Source organism: Mastigoproctus giganteus, chromosome 6 (genome assembly GCF_048544385.1).
Source record: "Mastigoproctus giganteus isolate SK-2022 chromosome 6, ASM4854438v1, whole genome shotgun sequence".
Taxonomy (NCBI): domain Eukaryota; kingdom Metazoa; phylum Arthropoda; class Arachnida; order Uropygi; family Thelyphonidae; genus Mastigoproctus; species Mastigoproctus giganteus.
The window spans coordinates 159092526-159110378 of NC_143580.1; the positions used below are offsets into that span (position 1 = coordinate 159092526).

At 36.6% G+C, this 17853-nt stretch overlaps 1 protein-coding gene across 2 annotated transcripts in view; it reads right to left on the minus strand.

The window, feature by feature from the left end:
- gkt (tyrosyl-DNA phosphodiesterase glaikit) overlaps positions 1 to 17853 on the minus strand; it is a 317491-nt gene that overhangs the window by 101367 nt on the left and 198271 nt on the right. For both annotated transcript variants that reach the window (XM_090376556.1, XM_090376558.1), the window contains exon 11: positions 8037 to 8219. In XM_090376556.1, coding sequence (XP_090232682.1) covers positions 8037 to 8219 — 183 coding nt within the window. The remainder of the gene's footprint in view (positions 1 to 8036; positions 8220 to 17853) is intronic.

Genomic DNA, 17853 nt, shown 5'->3' on the forward strand with positions numbered 1-17853 from the left:
CTCTCTGATCGCTCACTGAGGGTGATGGTAGATGGCTCTCTGTCTTCTAACTTCTCCACTAATGCCGGGGTCCCCCAAGGTTCAGTTCTTTCCCCCACTCTTCCTCTTGTATATTAATGACCTTCATTGACTGGAAATTCTATCCATAGTTTTGTCGATGATAGCACATTGCATTCCACTTTCCATTTTGAGAAACCTTGCCCTGCTTAATCAGCTTCAACTTCTCGAACATCCGCTACCAATTCCTTAAATGCCGATCTTCAGGTAATTCTCCAGTGGGGCAAAGACAACTTAGTTGATTTCAATCCTTCTAAAACTCAGTCTTGTCTTATATCTCGCAAAAAGGATTCTTCTGATTCTAAGCTTATCTTTGGTAACACTTCAATTTCTAGGCAAGTTGATATATCTCTTTTGGGGATTACCCTGACTTCCAATCTCTCTTGGCACAAGCACATTTCAAATATTGCTTCCTCTGCATCTAAAAAACTTGGTTTTTTCTTTTGCTCTTGGTGTTACTTTTCTTCCAAACAGCTGTTCTCTCTGTACAAATCGCAAATCCTCCCTACCATGGAATATTGTTCCCACATCTGGGGGCGGTGCTCCCAAAACCTCTCTCTCTCTCTCTCTCTCTCTCTCTCTCGGGCTTCTAGATTCCATTCAGAAGGGGGCATATTAGATTAATTAATGACTCCTCTCTAACAGAGTCCCTCCACTTGCTGTCTCATAGACATTGTTTCTGCTGCATGCCTTTTCTACGGATATTTCCATGGGCACTGTTCTTCTGAATTGGTTTCTATAATTCCCGCTCTCTCTCTTTCAAAACAGTCCGAACATGTGCTGCCACCAGCCAACATCCATTTACTGTCCAACTTCAAACTCACAGAACCAACTTTTCATCTTCCTCGTTTATTCATTCAATGGGCGTTTTCTGGAACAACCTTCCTTCATAAGTATTTCCTGAAAATTACAGTCTACAGAAGTTCAAGTCTAATGTCAACAAATATCTTCTTTTGTCTTCTTAAAACGAACCCAAGCATGGTACAAAGTACTATAGGTTCTAATACCTCTCGTGTTTGGGTTTACATAAAAAAAAAAAAAAAAGCTGCATGAGTCACAACACATTTTCTACGTGTTCTGTTAATTTTGTTTAGCAGTGTATTGAATTTGAAACACTGGCATAATTTTAAAAGAAAAAAGCAAACTGTTTTATTGAAGTTAGAAAAGAGAAACAAGAACAGACTTTCTGTATAAGTGAGGGATAATAACTTGGCCTGTTGAGTATTGCTTTTACCAGAAGCTTGTAATTCCAAAGTTTTTTTCTTGATTTCCAATTTCTCTTTTACAAAGGGGGGGGGTGAAATCAAAGATTGACATGAATAATTACGACCCCTGTTAGCATAACTACTGTTCCAGGGAAAATAATGGAGTCACTGGTTAAAGGGTAATGCAAAACTATCTAGAAAGGAGTGCAGGTATACTTCAGTCACAGCATGGGTTTGTCAAAAGGAGACCTTCTCTTACCAATCTGATTGGATACTGTACTATGATACAGTAACAAAGGAAAAGGATGCAAAATTAATTTTGATATCATATACTTAAATTTCAGGAGAACTTTTGATACTGTTGCACATAAAGAGACTGCTGTACAAGTTGGAGCAGTACGGCATTAAGGGTAAGTTACTGCTACGGATAAAGGGATGGTTGAGTGGAAGAAGACAGAGTTGTTAACAATAGACACTGCTCTTCATGGACTAATGTTATTAGCAGAGTTCCCCAGGGTTTGGTGCTGGGCCCATTGTTGTTTTCGGTATTTATTAATGATACTGATGAAGGTATATCAAGCTTAATGTCTAAGTTTGCAGATGATATGAAGGTTGCACTGTTGTTAAATACAGTAATGATGGTATACTACTGCAACAAGATCTAGAAAAATTAGGCAGTTGGGCTGAAAAATGGCAATTGAGGTTTAACATTGACAAATGCAAAGTGCTGCGTATAGGTAACAGTAATCTCAGATTAAACCTCCAACTGTGTGGCACTGCACTCAGGGTAGTGGAAAATGAAAAATGCAAACAGGCTGCCAGGACAGCACATGGAGTTTTGTCAATGTTATACAGGAATTTTACCAGCAAGGATAAGGAGGTGATTATTCCATTGTACATGGCAATGGTCAGGCCACATCTTGAGTACTGCTGGAGTGGATAGAGAGAAGGACGAGATTGATGAAGGGAGCAAAGGGCTGCTCATACTCAGAAAGGCTTCAGTTCTGTAAATTACAGTGTCTGGAGCCTAGGCACCTGTGAGATGATTTGATTGAGGTGCTTAAGGCTTGAGTGGATTGAGCAAGCTCAATGCTAATGGGATAGATTCTTCCTCTTGATCAGGACATAAACTGAAATTGAGACAGGATGGTTGCAGAATAAATGTGTGAATAAATGTGTGGAAGTTTGCCTTTAGCCAGCAGGTGGTTGATTTCTGGAACAAATTTCCATCTGATGTTGTGGAAGTGAATAGCTTGAATAAATCCAGGGAAGAACTAGACAATCTGTTGGAAGGGATGGATAGGTGAAATGGAATTTTTTTTTTGCTGATGGTGTATAAGCTTACTTTCTTGAATTATTTGCCACTACTAATACTAAAACTTTTTGATTATGAACTGGATTTGAACATGAGTCAGTGCCAGCTACTATGATCACTTGTTGCCCATTTCAATTTAGTAATTCTAAAAAGTTCTTATACTGTGGTCAATAAATGAGTGCTGTAAAAGGAATGGCATATGAAATGAACTGAGCGATATTGGAACACTGATTGAACCATGGGCTTTTGTAATATGGCTGGGATTTTGCTTAGAGTAAATCACACTGTCTAGAGAGTGCCATAAAAGCTGTATATTTGGTTCAGTTTCATATGCTCTTTGTTTGTGGTAAAGTTATTTTACTTTGTTTAGCATTTTCCATAAGAAGAAAAGGTAAAATTTTTTGAAGATTATGCTTGCTGAATTTTAATTCTTTAGTTTGAGAAAAACAAAACAACATCCTTAGTGTGTGTGTTGAATGAAACTTTTGTGTAAGAGTATGTTACTCTAAAGGGTTTTTATAATGGATCCATATCCTGGGACATAAGGACTGAAAAAGAAAAAGATTGGACAGTATGTTGAAGATGATGACATCAGATTAGCTCTTTATAACACATCATCAGATACTGAAATAGAATCCTATTCAAATGATGTGGATTCTGAATCTCATTCAAATGCATCTGTTGATGTTAGAACACTACAAACAACAGATGCCGGCATTACTTGGAGTGACAATTCTTCACAGATGGAATCCATTTAGTTAAGAGAACTGCCTACTTGTTACAGAACCACAGAGAAGTGCCCCAAAGCACATAGGGAGGATGGTTGCAAATATAAAAGGCAGCAAATGTGTTAAATGTATTTTTCCTTTTAGTACTTCCAGAAAGAATTGCTAAAAGGAAATTTTAACACAGTTTTATTTATTTTTATTTTTGTGAAGAGAAAAAGATGGAGAAACTCTATTTCACCGACTATATGATGGTGAGAAGGAGAAGGGTCAAATTGAGTAAAAAAGACATTCTCTGCTGTAAATCCAGAGAGCTGCCAACTATGCAGTGAATACAAAAATGAATATTTTATTCATATCCCTCTTTATTCACAGGATTAGCTACAAATCAACTACATGACTTTTACCCCTACTGAAACAGAAACAGTTGGTGGAATTTCTCAATAGTGAATATTAAAATTATTTCTAAATATTGTAATTATTAATTATAAATTTTTGTAAAACTTTTATTCTCTTATATTACAGTCTCTGTCATTGCTGTAGTAAAATTAGCAGAGGGTATACTCTATAAATGTTACGAAAAGCAGAAAGTGTACTGTGAATATCAGGCTTATTAATCAAATTCGCTTTGGTCGCATAGAATAAAACAAGCAATTTTTCAACATAATATTCTGTATTTTGGTAATCAGCATATGAAAAACTTCTGATAGTCAATGAAATAAAATTTTTAGCACATCACTAGGCAATCAACACCGAACTATACAACGTTGTAGGCATGTCCAGTAATGTTTGTTATACTTGCTGTTGAACGGCAGAGAAATGTAAAAGTACAGGTAGTTCCTGACTTTACGAGTTAATTCGTTCCTAGTGCATGCTCGTAAAGCGGAAATTTATTTTCCATATATATAACGTTAAAAATAGTGGTTACGTTCTCAACTATGAAATTAGCTAACTAGTTTGTTTTAAACAATGATTGATTTATCCAAAGAAATGAAAATTTAGCCTGTAAAATCAAGCAAATCATAATAATAAAGAAATTATTTATGACTTACAAATGTTAAAGAATGTTTATTCTTCATCATCATCAACTGAATGCACACTCGTTGATCACTCATTATTGGCTCCGCACTCGTTGGTTTGTTGCACAAGGAGTCGTCTTCTTCAGAAATGCTTCAAGAGGTGTTTGCCTCCAAGATAGCATGCATAAGCATTTTTTAACGGAATACACAAATTGCAACTAACATGATTTGTGTGGAGTAACAAGTTTACGAAGCTTTAAAAAAGAAAAAAGAATGAAGGGAAGATTCTGAAAATTTATTTATGTTTTTTATACAATTGAAGATTTCAGTAAAGGGGAAAAAAAACACACTTCATATAATAACGTAAAAAACCACACAATTCCAGCTATTGGTATTTTTGCAAATGCAATAACATGAAGTTTCCATTTATAATTGCTTGCACTAACAGAAAAGCCCAATAAACCAGAAAGTTGTTTTTACTGTTTATGGTAGTGACCTCCAAAAATGTGTTTTAGAAAAATATCACAAAGGCGTTCAAAATTGATTCTTATAACAGAACATATGATAGCGATGAAAGCGTAGTGCATTTTAATGATTTCAATTGGTAACTGCTGTAGTACAATTTACACACTAAAAATGACCTTTCAGAGAGTTATATAGTGAAAATTTCAACTTCTACAGCCGTGGAATGAATTACCAAAAAACAATGTGTTGTTGGGTTCACATTACAATAATTTAACGATACAACAGTGTCTCTGGTACGGATTAATATCGTAAAGCGGGGGTATACTGTAATGTACAGCTATGAGTGTGGTTTGAAATGCAGTATTTATGAATGTTTAACATTCATTTTTTGCAATTAATGTTCGTATTTTCGATTTTGTTGATACTTGACAAAAAAAAAAAAAAAAAACTTGTAAACCCGGGAACTCGTAAAGTGGGAACAGCCTGTATCCACTTTCCTAGTACAAAGATATACTACTTCTTTGTCTCTCAACTTATCTTTCCCATAAACAACATTTCCTGATAATGTTGAAAAATTGCTTAGAGTAAAAATTAAATCACAAGGAAGCCAAAATTTGTTGGGGGAATAGTAATGAATTAGCATTTAGATATAAAGTTATTTATTATATATGAAATCTGTACTAAATTAATATAATTTTAAAAATTCTTATTTGTTATGAGTAAGTAATGAAAATTGACTGCATTGATGTTTACAATTTTATTATTTAAAAATATTCCACAAAATCTAGCATGATGCATTTTCAGTTTCTTTTTCATCAGAGCAAACTCTTGATCTCGAGTCAGTGGCCGAACAATGATTTATTAATCATGATCGAACATATTTTTTTGGATTGAATTGTTCAAGAGGCAGTCCATTGGAATTAATAAACATGAGACTAGCCACATTTTAAATTAGCAATGATGCCCTTAAATCTGTTATAATATTATTCATTAAACTGTAGCCTCTCTAGCACTCAGCTGTTGAGTAAGGCAACATTGAAATTGTTTTAAAAACAGGTTTTAAAATTTCTGGCATAACTTGAACATTTTCAGTGTAGTCTCTCGGTCCTCAAATTGCCTGCATTTCGTCTAGGTTAAAGTGACGACAGATACATTTTATTTCTGCTTCTCCACAACACGTCTTCTGTTTTTATATTTATTGGATCTAGCACAGAAATATCTTTTAGAAGTTGTTCATTCTTACTGTTCGAACAAAGTCTTAATTTCATTCTATCAATCATACTTTGGATGAACTGTTTGTAATTAATAAGTATAATTTTGTAATTATGAACTAAAGGTATATCTTTAAATAATAAATCATCATTTGCTTTTAATGCTAATTGAGTTTTTTCATCAGGATGATCTTCGAAACTTTCTAAAATTCGGATAGTTCTTTTTATTAGATGTTCAGCTTTTGGTAGCGATGTTGTTCGAGACTGAAGTTCTATCGATAAAATAGATAATTCTTGAAGAATGTCTCACGAGTCCTAAATCTAAAACAAATTCAGGAATTTCAAATCTTTTCAATAAGCCGGTGTAAGTAGACTTTAAATTTGGATCAGCAGATGACTTTTTAAAATGGCAATGCAAAGCTTCATATGATTCCCATATGGTTTTCACTGTACTGAAACTGCTCAAAATCCAGCATACTCCCAAGAATTCATCTAATTTTCTTAAAGAGCCTTATTGGGATTGCTGACACTATGAAGGCATTCATAGTATAGTATAGTATAGTATCAGCAATCCCAATATGGCAATTTTCTTAAATTTTGTTTCTAATTCGTGACAAGCATTTATAAGGACCCAACACTTATTAAGAGACTGGCTGTATAAAATGTAAATTTGTCCAAAAATGTTTTAAAATGATTTATTCCACTTACATCTTTAATGACATCTGACACAGACAATTATAATCTATGATTAAGGCAGTGCCAAGTGAAAATGTTTAGATATCTTCACTACTACACCAGAATGTTTTTCTATCATAACACTTGCTCCGTCAGTAGCAATTGCAATTAAATTTTTTTTAAAAGTCTTCATCTAAACCATGGATTTTTGAAGTGTGCAAAAGTATTTTTTCAATGTGCATGGAATCTTGCGATTCTAACTCACATAGCTCAAGAAACATATTCTGGATTTCCTTCCCCTATACATATCAATGCTTTGTTGCTTAAGCTCGTCGATTTGCCAATGAGTATACTTAATTTTGAATTTAAGGAAACAATTTGGGAAATCATTTGTTCCCTCATTTCTTTCGCAATATGATTTATTATATTCATTGCAGAATACCAAGAGTGAAGAATAGAACCAAGATCTAGACCATTTATCTTTTGTAATTTAATAAGATCTTCATGATCAGAAAATGGTGGATTTTTTTTATTATATAATTTTGCTATATAGTAAGCAGTTTTAAAAATTTTTATAGTGGTTCTTCTGCTGCAATAACCACTGCGTTTAGATTTTCCTCTAAAAGTTTTTCTTGTCCTTCAATAATATTATGCAAATACATAGAATAAATATTAAAACAAAAAATACTAAAATGAACTTTAGTATGAGTGATGTAGTCTAGTATTTTTAAATTTTGAATATATATAAATTATAACTATACATAAGAATAGCAAAATTAATTTAAAAAAATACAAGGTTTTAGTACTTACTTACTTTAGTACTTACTTTTAGTAAATATGAGAAGAATTTCCTCACAAACCTTATTCTATTTCATCTTATATCTTATAACATGAGTTCAGGGAATCCTGTGAGTACACTTACATTTTGATAGGTGGCAGTTCTAACTGACTACAAAACTAAAACCAATCTCCAGGCACAAAATTAAAGAATATTATAGTTTGTAGTCAGTTAGAACTGCCACCTATCAAAATGTAAGTGTACTCACATGCTAATAAGAGCGTTTAAAAATAATAAAACTATAAGTATTGCCTAAGAATCAAATTCTAATAAATTTATTTTTTAATTTTCAGTAAATATTTTATTAATATTTGTTATTTTCAAGTTTTTCAAAAACCAGAAGGTATATGCTATTCACCTTAAACAATCCAGAGGGCATATGGCATATACCCTCCACTACACCTCTGGTCCCCATAAGCCATTGTAAGTTGCACAAAAAAAAAAAAATAAATAAAATAAATTCACTTATATTCAATTTAATACTGTTTTCAATGAATAAATAATAAAGCAAGTGAAAAAAACCTACTAATTTTAACGGCACCTCTTTTGAATTCAGTGACCCTGCTCTCACAGTGGATAGGCTAGCTAGCCATTCTCCACATAACCATTGATTTTGATTTGTGCCTAGAGAACCAATGCTTGAAAACTGTCCGATCACAGGCCATCCACTGGTAACTGTATCTTTATTAGGTCCATTGGTATAAAGAACCTACCAAATAAAAAAAAGAAAAAAAAAAAAAAGAGCAGTGTCCAACATGGTGCCTACAGATATATTCCACAATTCAGAAATAGTGAGAAAATATCAGAAACAACAAGTTTTTTCTTTCTTATATTCTATAGATATATAACCTTTAGGTCCTGTTGTTTTTTTTTTTTTTTTTTTTTTTTTTTTGGTTTTTAGGAGCATTAGCAGCTTAGGCCATATTGCTTCGGGATATGCGGTGGCCATTTCCTGACCTTTCCGCATCATCCGTATTTGGTGGTGACGGGCTCGAACCCCGGTCTAATCAAGAAGCGTGTGCTACGCACTGCTGCTCCTTCCCACCTGGCTACGGAGGCGCCAGGTCCTGTTGTATTTGGTGTGTCATCTAAGGGAGAAGAAGATGTAAAGGTTTCAGTGATCCACCCACAATATCTCACAGTCTTAATGTTGTCCAAGATACATAGTTTTCCAATTTACTGATACAGGAATTCAAAAAAGTTTGCTAATTGTTTGATATAAACCTAAATATGGGAGCAAATAATGCTAAAATTATATCATATCCTGTAAATCTCAAATAACCAGCATTTCAAAAAACATTACAATGAAATTATTTTTCTGAAAAATAAAAAAATCTTATGGGTTCAAGAAACCTGTCAAAACTCAGTTCACTCTTACTACAGAGGATATTAAAAAGTGGATGATTCTCATGAATTCTCAGCTGGAAATTATTGTTGACATGATTGTAAAGCTTATTGATGATCAAGAGATGAAAGTGAAGATGACGATGAAGTGCACAGAAACAAAAAAAAAAAAAAAAAAAAAGACACACATGGAAGGTCTAAATGCTATCGAGTCAGCTTTACGTTATATTGCACATCAGGAGGATACCACACCTGCCAATGTTTGGTTACTTAGACACCCAAAATATATATTCAGCTAAAAAAGTGAGGAGCGTCTATGAAACAGAAACCCATTAAGGGATTTTTCTTGTCTATGACTTTTAATTTTTATACATGTATTATTATTTTTTTAAAATTTTTGTAATAAAACAGTTGAAAATAAAATTAAGTGTTTTATTGTATAATTTAAGAGTCCTTATGTTCAATAAGGTCTAACCTGAAAATAGTGTATATCATCAATGTTAATGTATCCAAATCTAGTTTATTTAATAATAATTCACTAAACCAAACAATGTTATTTGATTATCTGAGGTTCCCTCAGTCCACATTACCTCAGATAATTGGGACTCTTCTGTACTTCAAACTCATGAAGTTTATTTACGATGCTTCTAGCATTAGTGTACATGCAAGTATACCTGTATCTATTCTTACTGTTAGTTACCCTAATGCAACCTATGTCTTTACTTGTTCCACAGTAGTGTTTGAAATTGTAACACCTCGCCTTCCAGGCTGCTTCAACATGTGCTCCTCCTTAATGTGTTTGGGCAGAATTGCAGAGACTTTCAAATTTAATCCTAACTCACGACTTTTTCCCAGCAATGCCCTGTACTTGTTAAGTAAGTCCTCAGATCTCATACTCTTAATATCATTAGTGCCAATGTGTACAAGGATATTACCTTTTTGTTTATGAACTTGATCAATGGTAATCAGTTTTGTTTTCTTCTTTTAAATGAAACCCCAAAACATGAAAAGTTATTATAATCTGTATTTAGTACCTGTGCATGGGTTGAATGCTGAGAAGATGGAAGATACTTGCTGACATAAGACTTGAATTTATTCAGATTGTAATTTTCGAGAAATACATGTAAATGAAAATTGTTTCAGAGATAGAAGTAGAAAGGATAAATGAGGGAGAGGAAAAGTTGCTGTGAGTTTGGAGTTGGACAGTGAATGGATGTTGACTGGCTGCAGCATATGTTTGAACTGGGTTGGAAAAGAGCAAGGAAATTACAGATGCAAATTCAGAAGAAAGTGCCCATGGAAGTATCTATAAACAAGTTAGTTAATGTATGTTTTACATTACATTTCAGGCACGTTAGCAAATAGTAATAATTCAAGATTCATAATAAAATAAAAAAGCAAAAAGTAAAGACTTTTAAGATGAACAGAGAACATTTTGTTGCAATCCACAACATTGCCCATTTCCTCCAACCAACACATGGCAATAAACATTAATATGCAGTGTTTCAGCTGCAATATACAGTACATTATTATTGCTCATATTATTTCTCCCTGATTGGGGGATTCCACTCCATGACAGGTACTGTTACCAAGTACACAGGGTGGTTGTAATGTCTGGTGTTACTGTTGGTCGAGGAACTCTCTGACTATCCTACAGGTGTTCGGGATTGCCACTTTGTGGAGTTCCTTGTAGGTGTTTGCTGGGAGACCTATTGCTGCTATGTAGGATCATTGGCACCATACCTGTGGTTGACACGATGATCGGGATGGTTGTTACTTGTTGCATTTGCCATATCTTTTTTTTTTTTTTTTTTTTTTTTTTTTCTTGGTAGTTGGCGCATAGGCTTCTGTGGCCATAATGCACTTCCCAAGGTTTTTGCAGTACTTTGATCCAATCCCGAGGCGGGAATCGAACCCGCGACCTTTGGGTTGCTAGGTAGGCACTTTTTTTACCCACCCGGCTAGCCCGGTGGGCTTTGCCATATCTCTTTACTCTCTTGTCTTAGATTCGTGTACTTCCTGATTTTTCCCCATGAGTTTCCAGCAGGTTGCCAGTGTTGGGTACCACTATGTCAATCAGATAGGTAGCTTTTTCCTTCTAGTCACAAGCGTTATGTCCTATCCGGTATTATGGCGCGGTCCCAGTACAGTTTGTGGGTTGGGGTCTCTAGTACTGCCTAGGGTTCGTACTTGTAGAATGGTAAAATTTCTTTGGTCAAATGGTATTTCCTTGCTAGCTTCTGATGTATTATCCTGTCTACCTGATTGTGTCTATGAGTATACTCAGTCTGGGTGATCATCCTGCATCTCCCTGTGATGTGCTGGATCGTTTCTGAGGTCAGGTGGCATAGTCGACATGTGTCACCTGACATTCCGATGTATTTTCTATAGTTTCTGGTGTTGATTACCTGGTCTTGGATGGCCAGCATGAATCCTTCAGTCTTGGGAATGGGCGTCCCGCTTGTGAGCCATGCATTGGAAGCAATGTTATAGATGCGATCTTGATGGAGGTCATTGTAGTGTCTGCCATTATTATTATTATTAGTGCTTTATGATACAAGGAAATAAGCTTATAAAGCATCAGAAAAAAAAAAACCTCCAATATCACTTGCCCACCCACTCCAATAATTTATCTAGTTCTTTGAATTTATTCAAACTGCCCAACTTCACAATACTAGATGGAAATTTGTTCCAACTATCAACCACCCACAGATTGAAGGCAAACCTTGCATCTAGACTGCAACCATCCATCCATCCTCAATTTGAATTTATGTCCCCATGTGTTTAGTCTGAGCAAGAGGAAGAATGCAATCAATATTGAGCTTACTCAATCCATTCAAGCCTTAAAAACCTTGATCAAATCACCTCATACGTGTCTAGTCTCAAGACTCTGCAATTTGTAGAACCAAAGCCTGTCTTATTAAGAATGCCCTTTTATTCCCTTCACAAATTTCATTGTCCTTCTCTGTATCTGTTTCAGCAGATCTACATCCTTCCTAATATGAGGCCTCCAAACCTGTATGCAGTACTCAAGATGTGGCCTAACTATTGTCTTATAACAACAGGACAATCACTTTCTTGTCCCTGCTACCAGAGTTCCTGTATATCACAGCAAAATGAGCTGTCCTCGCAACCTGTCTACATTGCTCAGAGAATTTCATATCAGACTGTACAATTACCGCAGGTCCTTTTAATTTTTCATTACCCTGAGTGTAATACCACAAAGCTGATACATTACTCTGGGATTACTGCTAACCATATGCAGTACCATGCATTTGTCAATGTTAAACTTCAACTGCCAGTTCTCAGCATATTGGCCTAATTTGTTTAGATCTTGTTGCAGCAGCTCCCCTTATTACTGTCATTAACCACCCTGCCAACCTTTGTATCAGCTGCAAACTTAGACATTACACCTTATATATCTTCATCAATATCATTAATAAATATAGAAAACAACAATGGACCCAGCACTGAACCTTGGAGGACAATTAATAACATTAATCCATGAAGAGTAGTGTCCATCAATAATCACTCTCTGTCTTCTTCCACTCAACTCAAGCTCTTTTATGTGCAACAGTATCAAAAGCTTCCCTGAAATACAAGTCTAATGATATCAAAATTTTTTTTGCTTCCAGTTCCTTTGTTACTGCATGTATAAGTGCATTCCTGTCTGACCATTCCTATCCAAGAGGTTTGTAATTTTTCATGTCATCCTTTTATCCCCCCCCCTTGTAAATTTGGGTACATCTGCACATCTCCAGTCCACAGGTCCCCTCAATCGAAAGATGCTCTCATAATTAAGGCTAAGAGTTTGCTTAACTTCAAAAAGGAACTGTATGCAAAAAAAATTTTGATATCATATACTTGGATTTCAGGAAAGCTTTTGATACTGTTGCGCATGGAAAGACTACTGTACAATTTGGAGCAGTATGGTATTAAGGGCAAGTTGCTACAATGGATAAAAGAGTGGTTGAGTGGGAGAAGACAGAGTGGTAATCGTTGGATGCTGCTCTTTGTGGACTAATGTTATTAGTGGAGTCTTCAGGGTTCAGTGTTGGGTCCATTGTTGTTTTTTATATTTAACAAAGATATTAATGAAGGTATATCTGTTAATGTTCAACTTTGCAGTTTATAGAAAAGTTGGCAGGGGTGATAATGACAGCATGCTACTGCAACACGATCTAGAGCTGGGCAGATGAGCTGAGAATGGCAACTGAAGTTTAACATTGACAAATGCAAACTACTGCATATGGGTAGACGTAACCCCAGAGAAATGTATTAACTATTTGATACTACACTTAGGGTGGTAGAAAATGAAAAAGACCCGGGAGTATTGTGCAGTCACATATGAAGTTTCTGAGCAGTGCAGACAGGCTGCTAGAGCAGGTCATGGAGTATTGTCAATGATATACAGGAATTTTTCTAGTAGGGAAAAGGATATGATTATCCTTTTGCATCAGGCAACGATAGAGCCAGGTGTGTAAGGCCTCAAATGGGTTGAGCAGGCTCAATTCTGATGGGATTCTTCCTCTTGCTCAGATTATGAACCTGAGGGGGCATAGATTCAAATAGAGGAAAGACAGTTGTAGAATATATGTGAGGAAATTTGCCTTTAGGCAGTGGGTAGTTGACTGCTGGAACAAACCTCCATCTGTCGTGGAAATTGATAACTTAAATAAATTCAAGGAGGAACTGGACAAACTTATAGAGGGAATGGATGCATTAAATGTTTTTTTTTTTTTGGCTAATGCTACATAAGCTTGCTTTCTTGCATCATGTTCCTCTACTAACTACCTCCTTTGCTACCTCCCTTAATATAATTGGATAGATCCCAGGTGCCTTTTTTATGTAATAATTTTTATGTAATAAAAATAATTTAGCTCCCTGTTAGATTCTGATAACAGGGACCAATATGATTCAATCCCCTTACTTCTACTACTGTTAACATAAGTAAAGTCTTTGCTGCATTTCTTGGCATTCTTTGCCAGAGATTTCTCATAATCTGCTTCAGCCAGCCTTATCTCCTTTGTGATTTGATTACAGACAAGTTTATATCTACCATAGGCTTCAGTATCACAAGTTAATTTATATGCATCCCATGAATATTTCTTCTCAGCCACAAGGCTCATTATTTGACATTCATTTAGGTCTAAGCCTGTAATAGTATTTCTTAGTTGGTATGAAAAGCCTAGTAGCTTCTACGATTACTTCCCTAAATGCTTTCCATTTAGCATTTGCTGCTGGCAACATCATCGGATAGTCCCACAGTATAGAATTTAAAAACTTTCTGGGACCACTGTACTCATCCTTACAGAAGAAAAAGCCCTTCCCTTTACCTTTGGCAGTAGTTATGTCTTTAAGAATGTCCTACATCAGCACACTGTGATCATTGCCACTCAGAGGGTCTTTTACCTGCAGGTATATAGATAGTATATGTGATATGTATGAAAAAAAAAAATAAATAATAATTGCTGGATTTCTATTGGTCCAAAATTAAATTTGGTATTGCTTGACAAATCTTTTTGCAAAGCCCAAATATAAATTTTCATGGAAACCGTCCACTGGGAGCCAAGTTACATGCTGACAGAGAGACAGACATGGAGATCACAACAGTCGTATTATGCTTGTCAACATGCCAAAAAAGGCATGCAGTAGAAACTGAATGGTTATGAGACAGAGAATGGAAAGACTTAGTAAGAGACTGACCATTAATTAAACTGATTGCCCTCTTTTTACTAGAGGCTAGATGTTTGAGTAAGGTTGTAGGGCACTACTTCATGCTGCACCTGTAGCCGAGTGGTCAGGAGCAGGAGTGCAGTAGCACACACACTCCTTGAGTAGACCGGGGTTCAAGCCCCTGACTGCTAAATATGGTCGATCTGCCAACCTGCACTGGACCAGCATGGCAGATTATGGTCCATTTCCATCAACATGAATTGTTGAGGAGGCTTCCATCCCACAGTGGGTTGATAATGCCCAGAGAATGAAAAAGAAAAACCAGTTTATTTGATGCAGAGGATTCAATATTTGCTAATGACAAGAGTGAGAGAGATTAGTAGTCAGGGTAATAATTAATAGAGATATGTGATTTTGTCTAGAAATCTGAGTATCATCAAAGATGAGTGCAGGAGCAGCGGATTTCTTTATGGAAAATAAGAGAGGGCTCAGTTTTAGAAGAATTGAAGTTAACTCAATTTCTTTTCCACATTGGAGGAGGACAACCTGGATAACAGCATTTAAGGAATTGGTGAATATTTCAGAAGTTGAGAAACACAAGAAACATCAGAGAAATATGATTAAAGAGGCCTGTGCACTCTGGATTCATTATTAATATCGAATTACTGTGGCACAGAGCAAAACGGAGACAGAATAAATTATGACAAGTTTAATAATAGGAAAATACATACATATATATATTAGATTAGATACATACAAAAAAGCTTTCGGTTATTTTTGTCAAACTGACAGTTAAGAGTGGAACATGAGGGCGTGTACTGCCAATCATGTACACGAATTATGTGATTAATTGTTGGATGTTGAAGCCTGTGGCTGTGATGCATGTGGACATTGCCAGCATTTGTCATTAGTCAGAACTGTTGTTTTTATGATAGGGTGGACCCGACATCCACTACTCCTGTTTACTGAGGTATTGGAGCATGTGATGTTCAAAGACTCCAACCAGGGGCATCGTCGATAGTGGCAGGACCTATCCACAATCAGGACATCGTGGTGTGGGTCAATGTCGTGAGGGGTTGCCCAAATGTGTTCGGCAATAGCTGAGTGCTCTATGTCCGCTAAGCAGATTGCTCTTTAGTGTTCGGAAAGACATTTTTCGAGTTGTCACCAAGTTTCCCCAATGTAACAGCTAGTGCAGTCACGGCAAGAGATGCAGTAGACCAAACCACTTTGTATTAAGGTGGGGACCGGGTTTTCACTTTAGAGATGAGGGATTGTAACTTTCTGCCTGGGAGTTGTATGCATTTTATCCCATGTGATTTTAAGACTCTAGAAAACTGTTGTGATAGGTTTCTAGAAGATGGGTACATGCGTGTGCTGACCGGAAGTTGGTAAATTGGCCAGCACACATTGGTTTACGATGGACAGTTGTCTTCAAGCGCATGCCCTCGTGCCTGACAAGGGTGTGTAAGTATGGTATGGTCCAATTCTAACTCGATGGTGAGTTTTATGAAAGGTGACAGAGAATTGAGGTGGTCTAAGAGTCAGTCACCCGAATTTCTGGGGATAACCACCAACACATCATCCACATAGCGACACCAAAAGGTAATGGGATCTGGTACATTCGTAAATGCCGACCCTCTAATTCCTCCATCGTGATATTTGCCGTGACTGAACTAACCCGGAAACCCATGGCTGTGTCATGTACCTGTTGGTAAATGGAGTCATTGAACATAATTGCACTACCCGTTAAGCACAGTCTGAGGGCAGTGGAGATATCGTCTAATGTTAGTTTGGTTCTGCTGCCAAGGGTTTGGTCGTTATCTAAGAGTTGTTTTGCACATGTGATGGCAAGTTCTACTGGGATGGAGGTGAAAAGTGACACTACATCAAATGTCATGATTTGATCTTGTGAGATGGATAGGGTTCGGATCCGTTCTATAAATTCACTACTGTTGGAGACAGTGTTGGTGGTCTTGCCTACTAGGGGAGAAAGGAGCCCAGAGACAAACTTTGCTAATTCCTAACTCGGTGAGCCACAACAGGAGACAAAGGGTCTTAACGGTATGCCTTCTTTGTGAACCTTTGGTAGTTGGTAGAATTGTGGAAGTTGGCAGCCGGAGGCATGGAGTCGATTACGTGTGGATTCTGTTATTTTCTTCTGTTTAAACCAACTGTTGACGAGGATGTTCACTTTCGCCTCCCATCGTTCCAAGGCTTCGATGGGAGGAATGGTTAAGGGTTGGTAAACAGAAGTGTCCTGCAAGAGCAGCAAGGCTTTTGTCTCGTAATCTGTGCGATTGATTACGACTGTTCGATGTCCTTTATCTGCCGGTAGGATGACGATGGATAAGTCTTGTTTCAATGTCTTAAGGGCAGAAATTTGTTTGCGGTTGAGATTGGAAGAAGCAGGGTGAGCATGGTGCAAAATTGCTGCAGTTTTTAGGTGAATTGTGTTTGCCACATCTTCAGGGAAACGTGTTAAACACGCTTCTATGCCTAAGGCAACCTACCAATCACTGATATTGCCTTAGGCACCTTGTTCCAGGAATTTAACCATGATTACCTTTTGCATCCCAGAAGATGGATGCCACGACTTTTCTAGCCAACGTCTGCATCCAAAATGTTTTAGGAGGGGGAGAAAAGAGATATTTCCATTATTTCAACTGTTCTTTTGTTTCAGGGTCAAAGTGGTGCATCCATGTTTTGTCCATAGTGACATACTGCCCCAAAACTGAGCTTCATTAACTTCAAAATGCTGCACAGTCTCGTGACAACACCTCACTCCCGCTTCTGATCTGCATTCAGTGCTTTAGGGACCCACCTTGAAGAAACCCTCTTCATTCCTAAAACATCCACCACAATATTGTGAGCTCGCTCTTAGATGTCAAGTGTTGTCTCAATGTTATTCTGCAGTCTTGCATGATCAGGTCACAAATGGCATCCACATTTGCAGATGTCAACACAGTAAAAGGCCTCCCACTGTAGGGTGCATTTTCAGCATCGTCTTTTCCACACTGCTTTTGCAACCCAATTTTTGGCTGTTGCAAATAAAGGACAAGATTTCCCTAATGTTTGCTGCATGTCTTCATGAATTTCTTCTGTCAATAGTTCCTTTCGTCAATAGTTCAGAGAATCAAGCAATAGATGCTTGATTCTCTGAACAATCTTCATTCACCTTCCATACTTCAAGGTCTTCTGTAAAGGTGAAGAATATAGTTACAAACCTGAACTTTTCTGTGAACACACAAGAGGAGTCAGATTGGCAATACTGTCTTTCATGAAAACCTTTGCAATCTATAATGGGCTAAAAACCTTTCAAT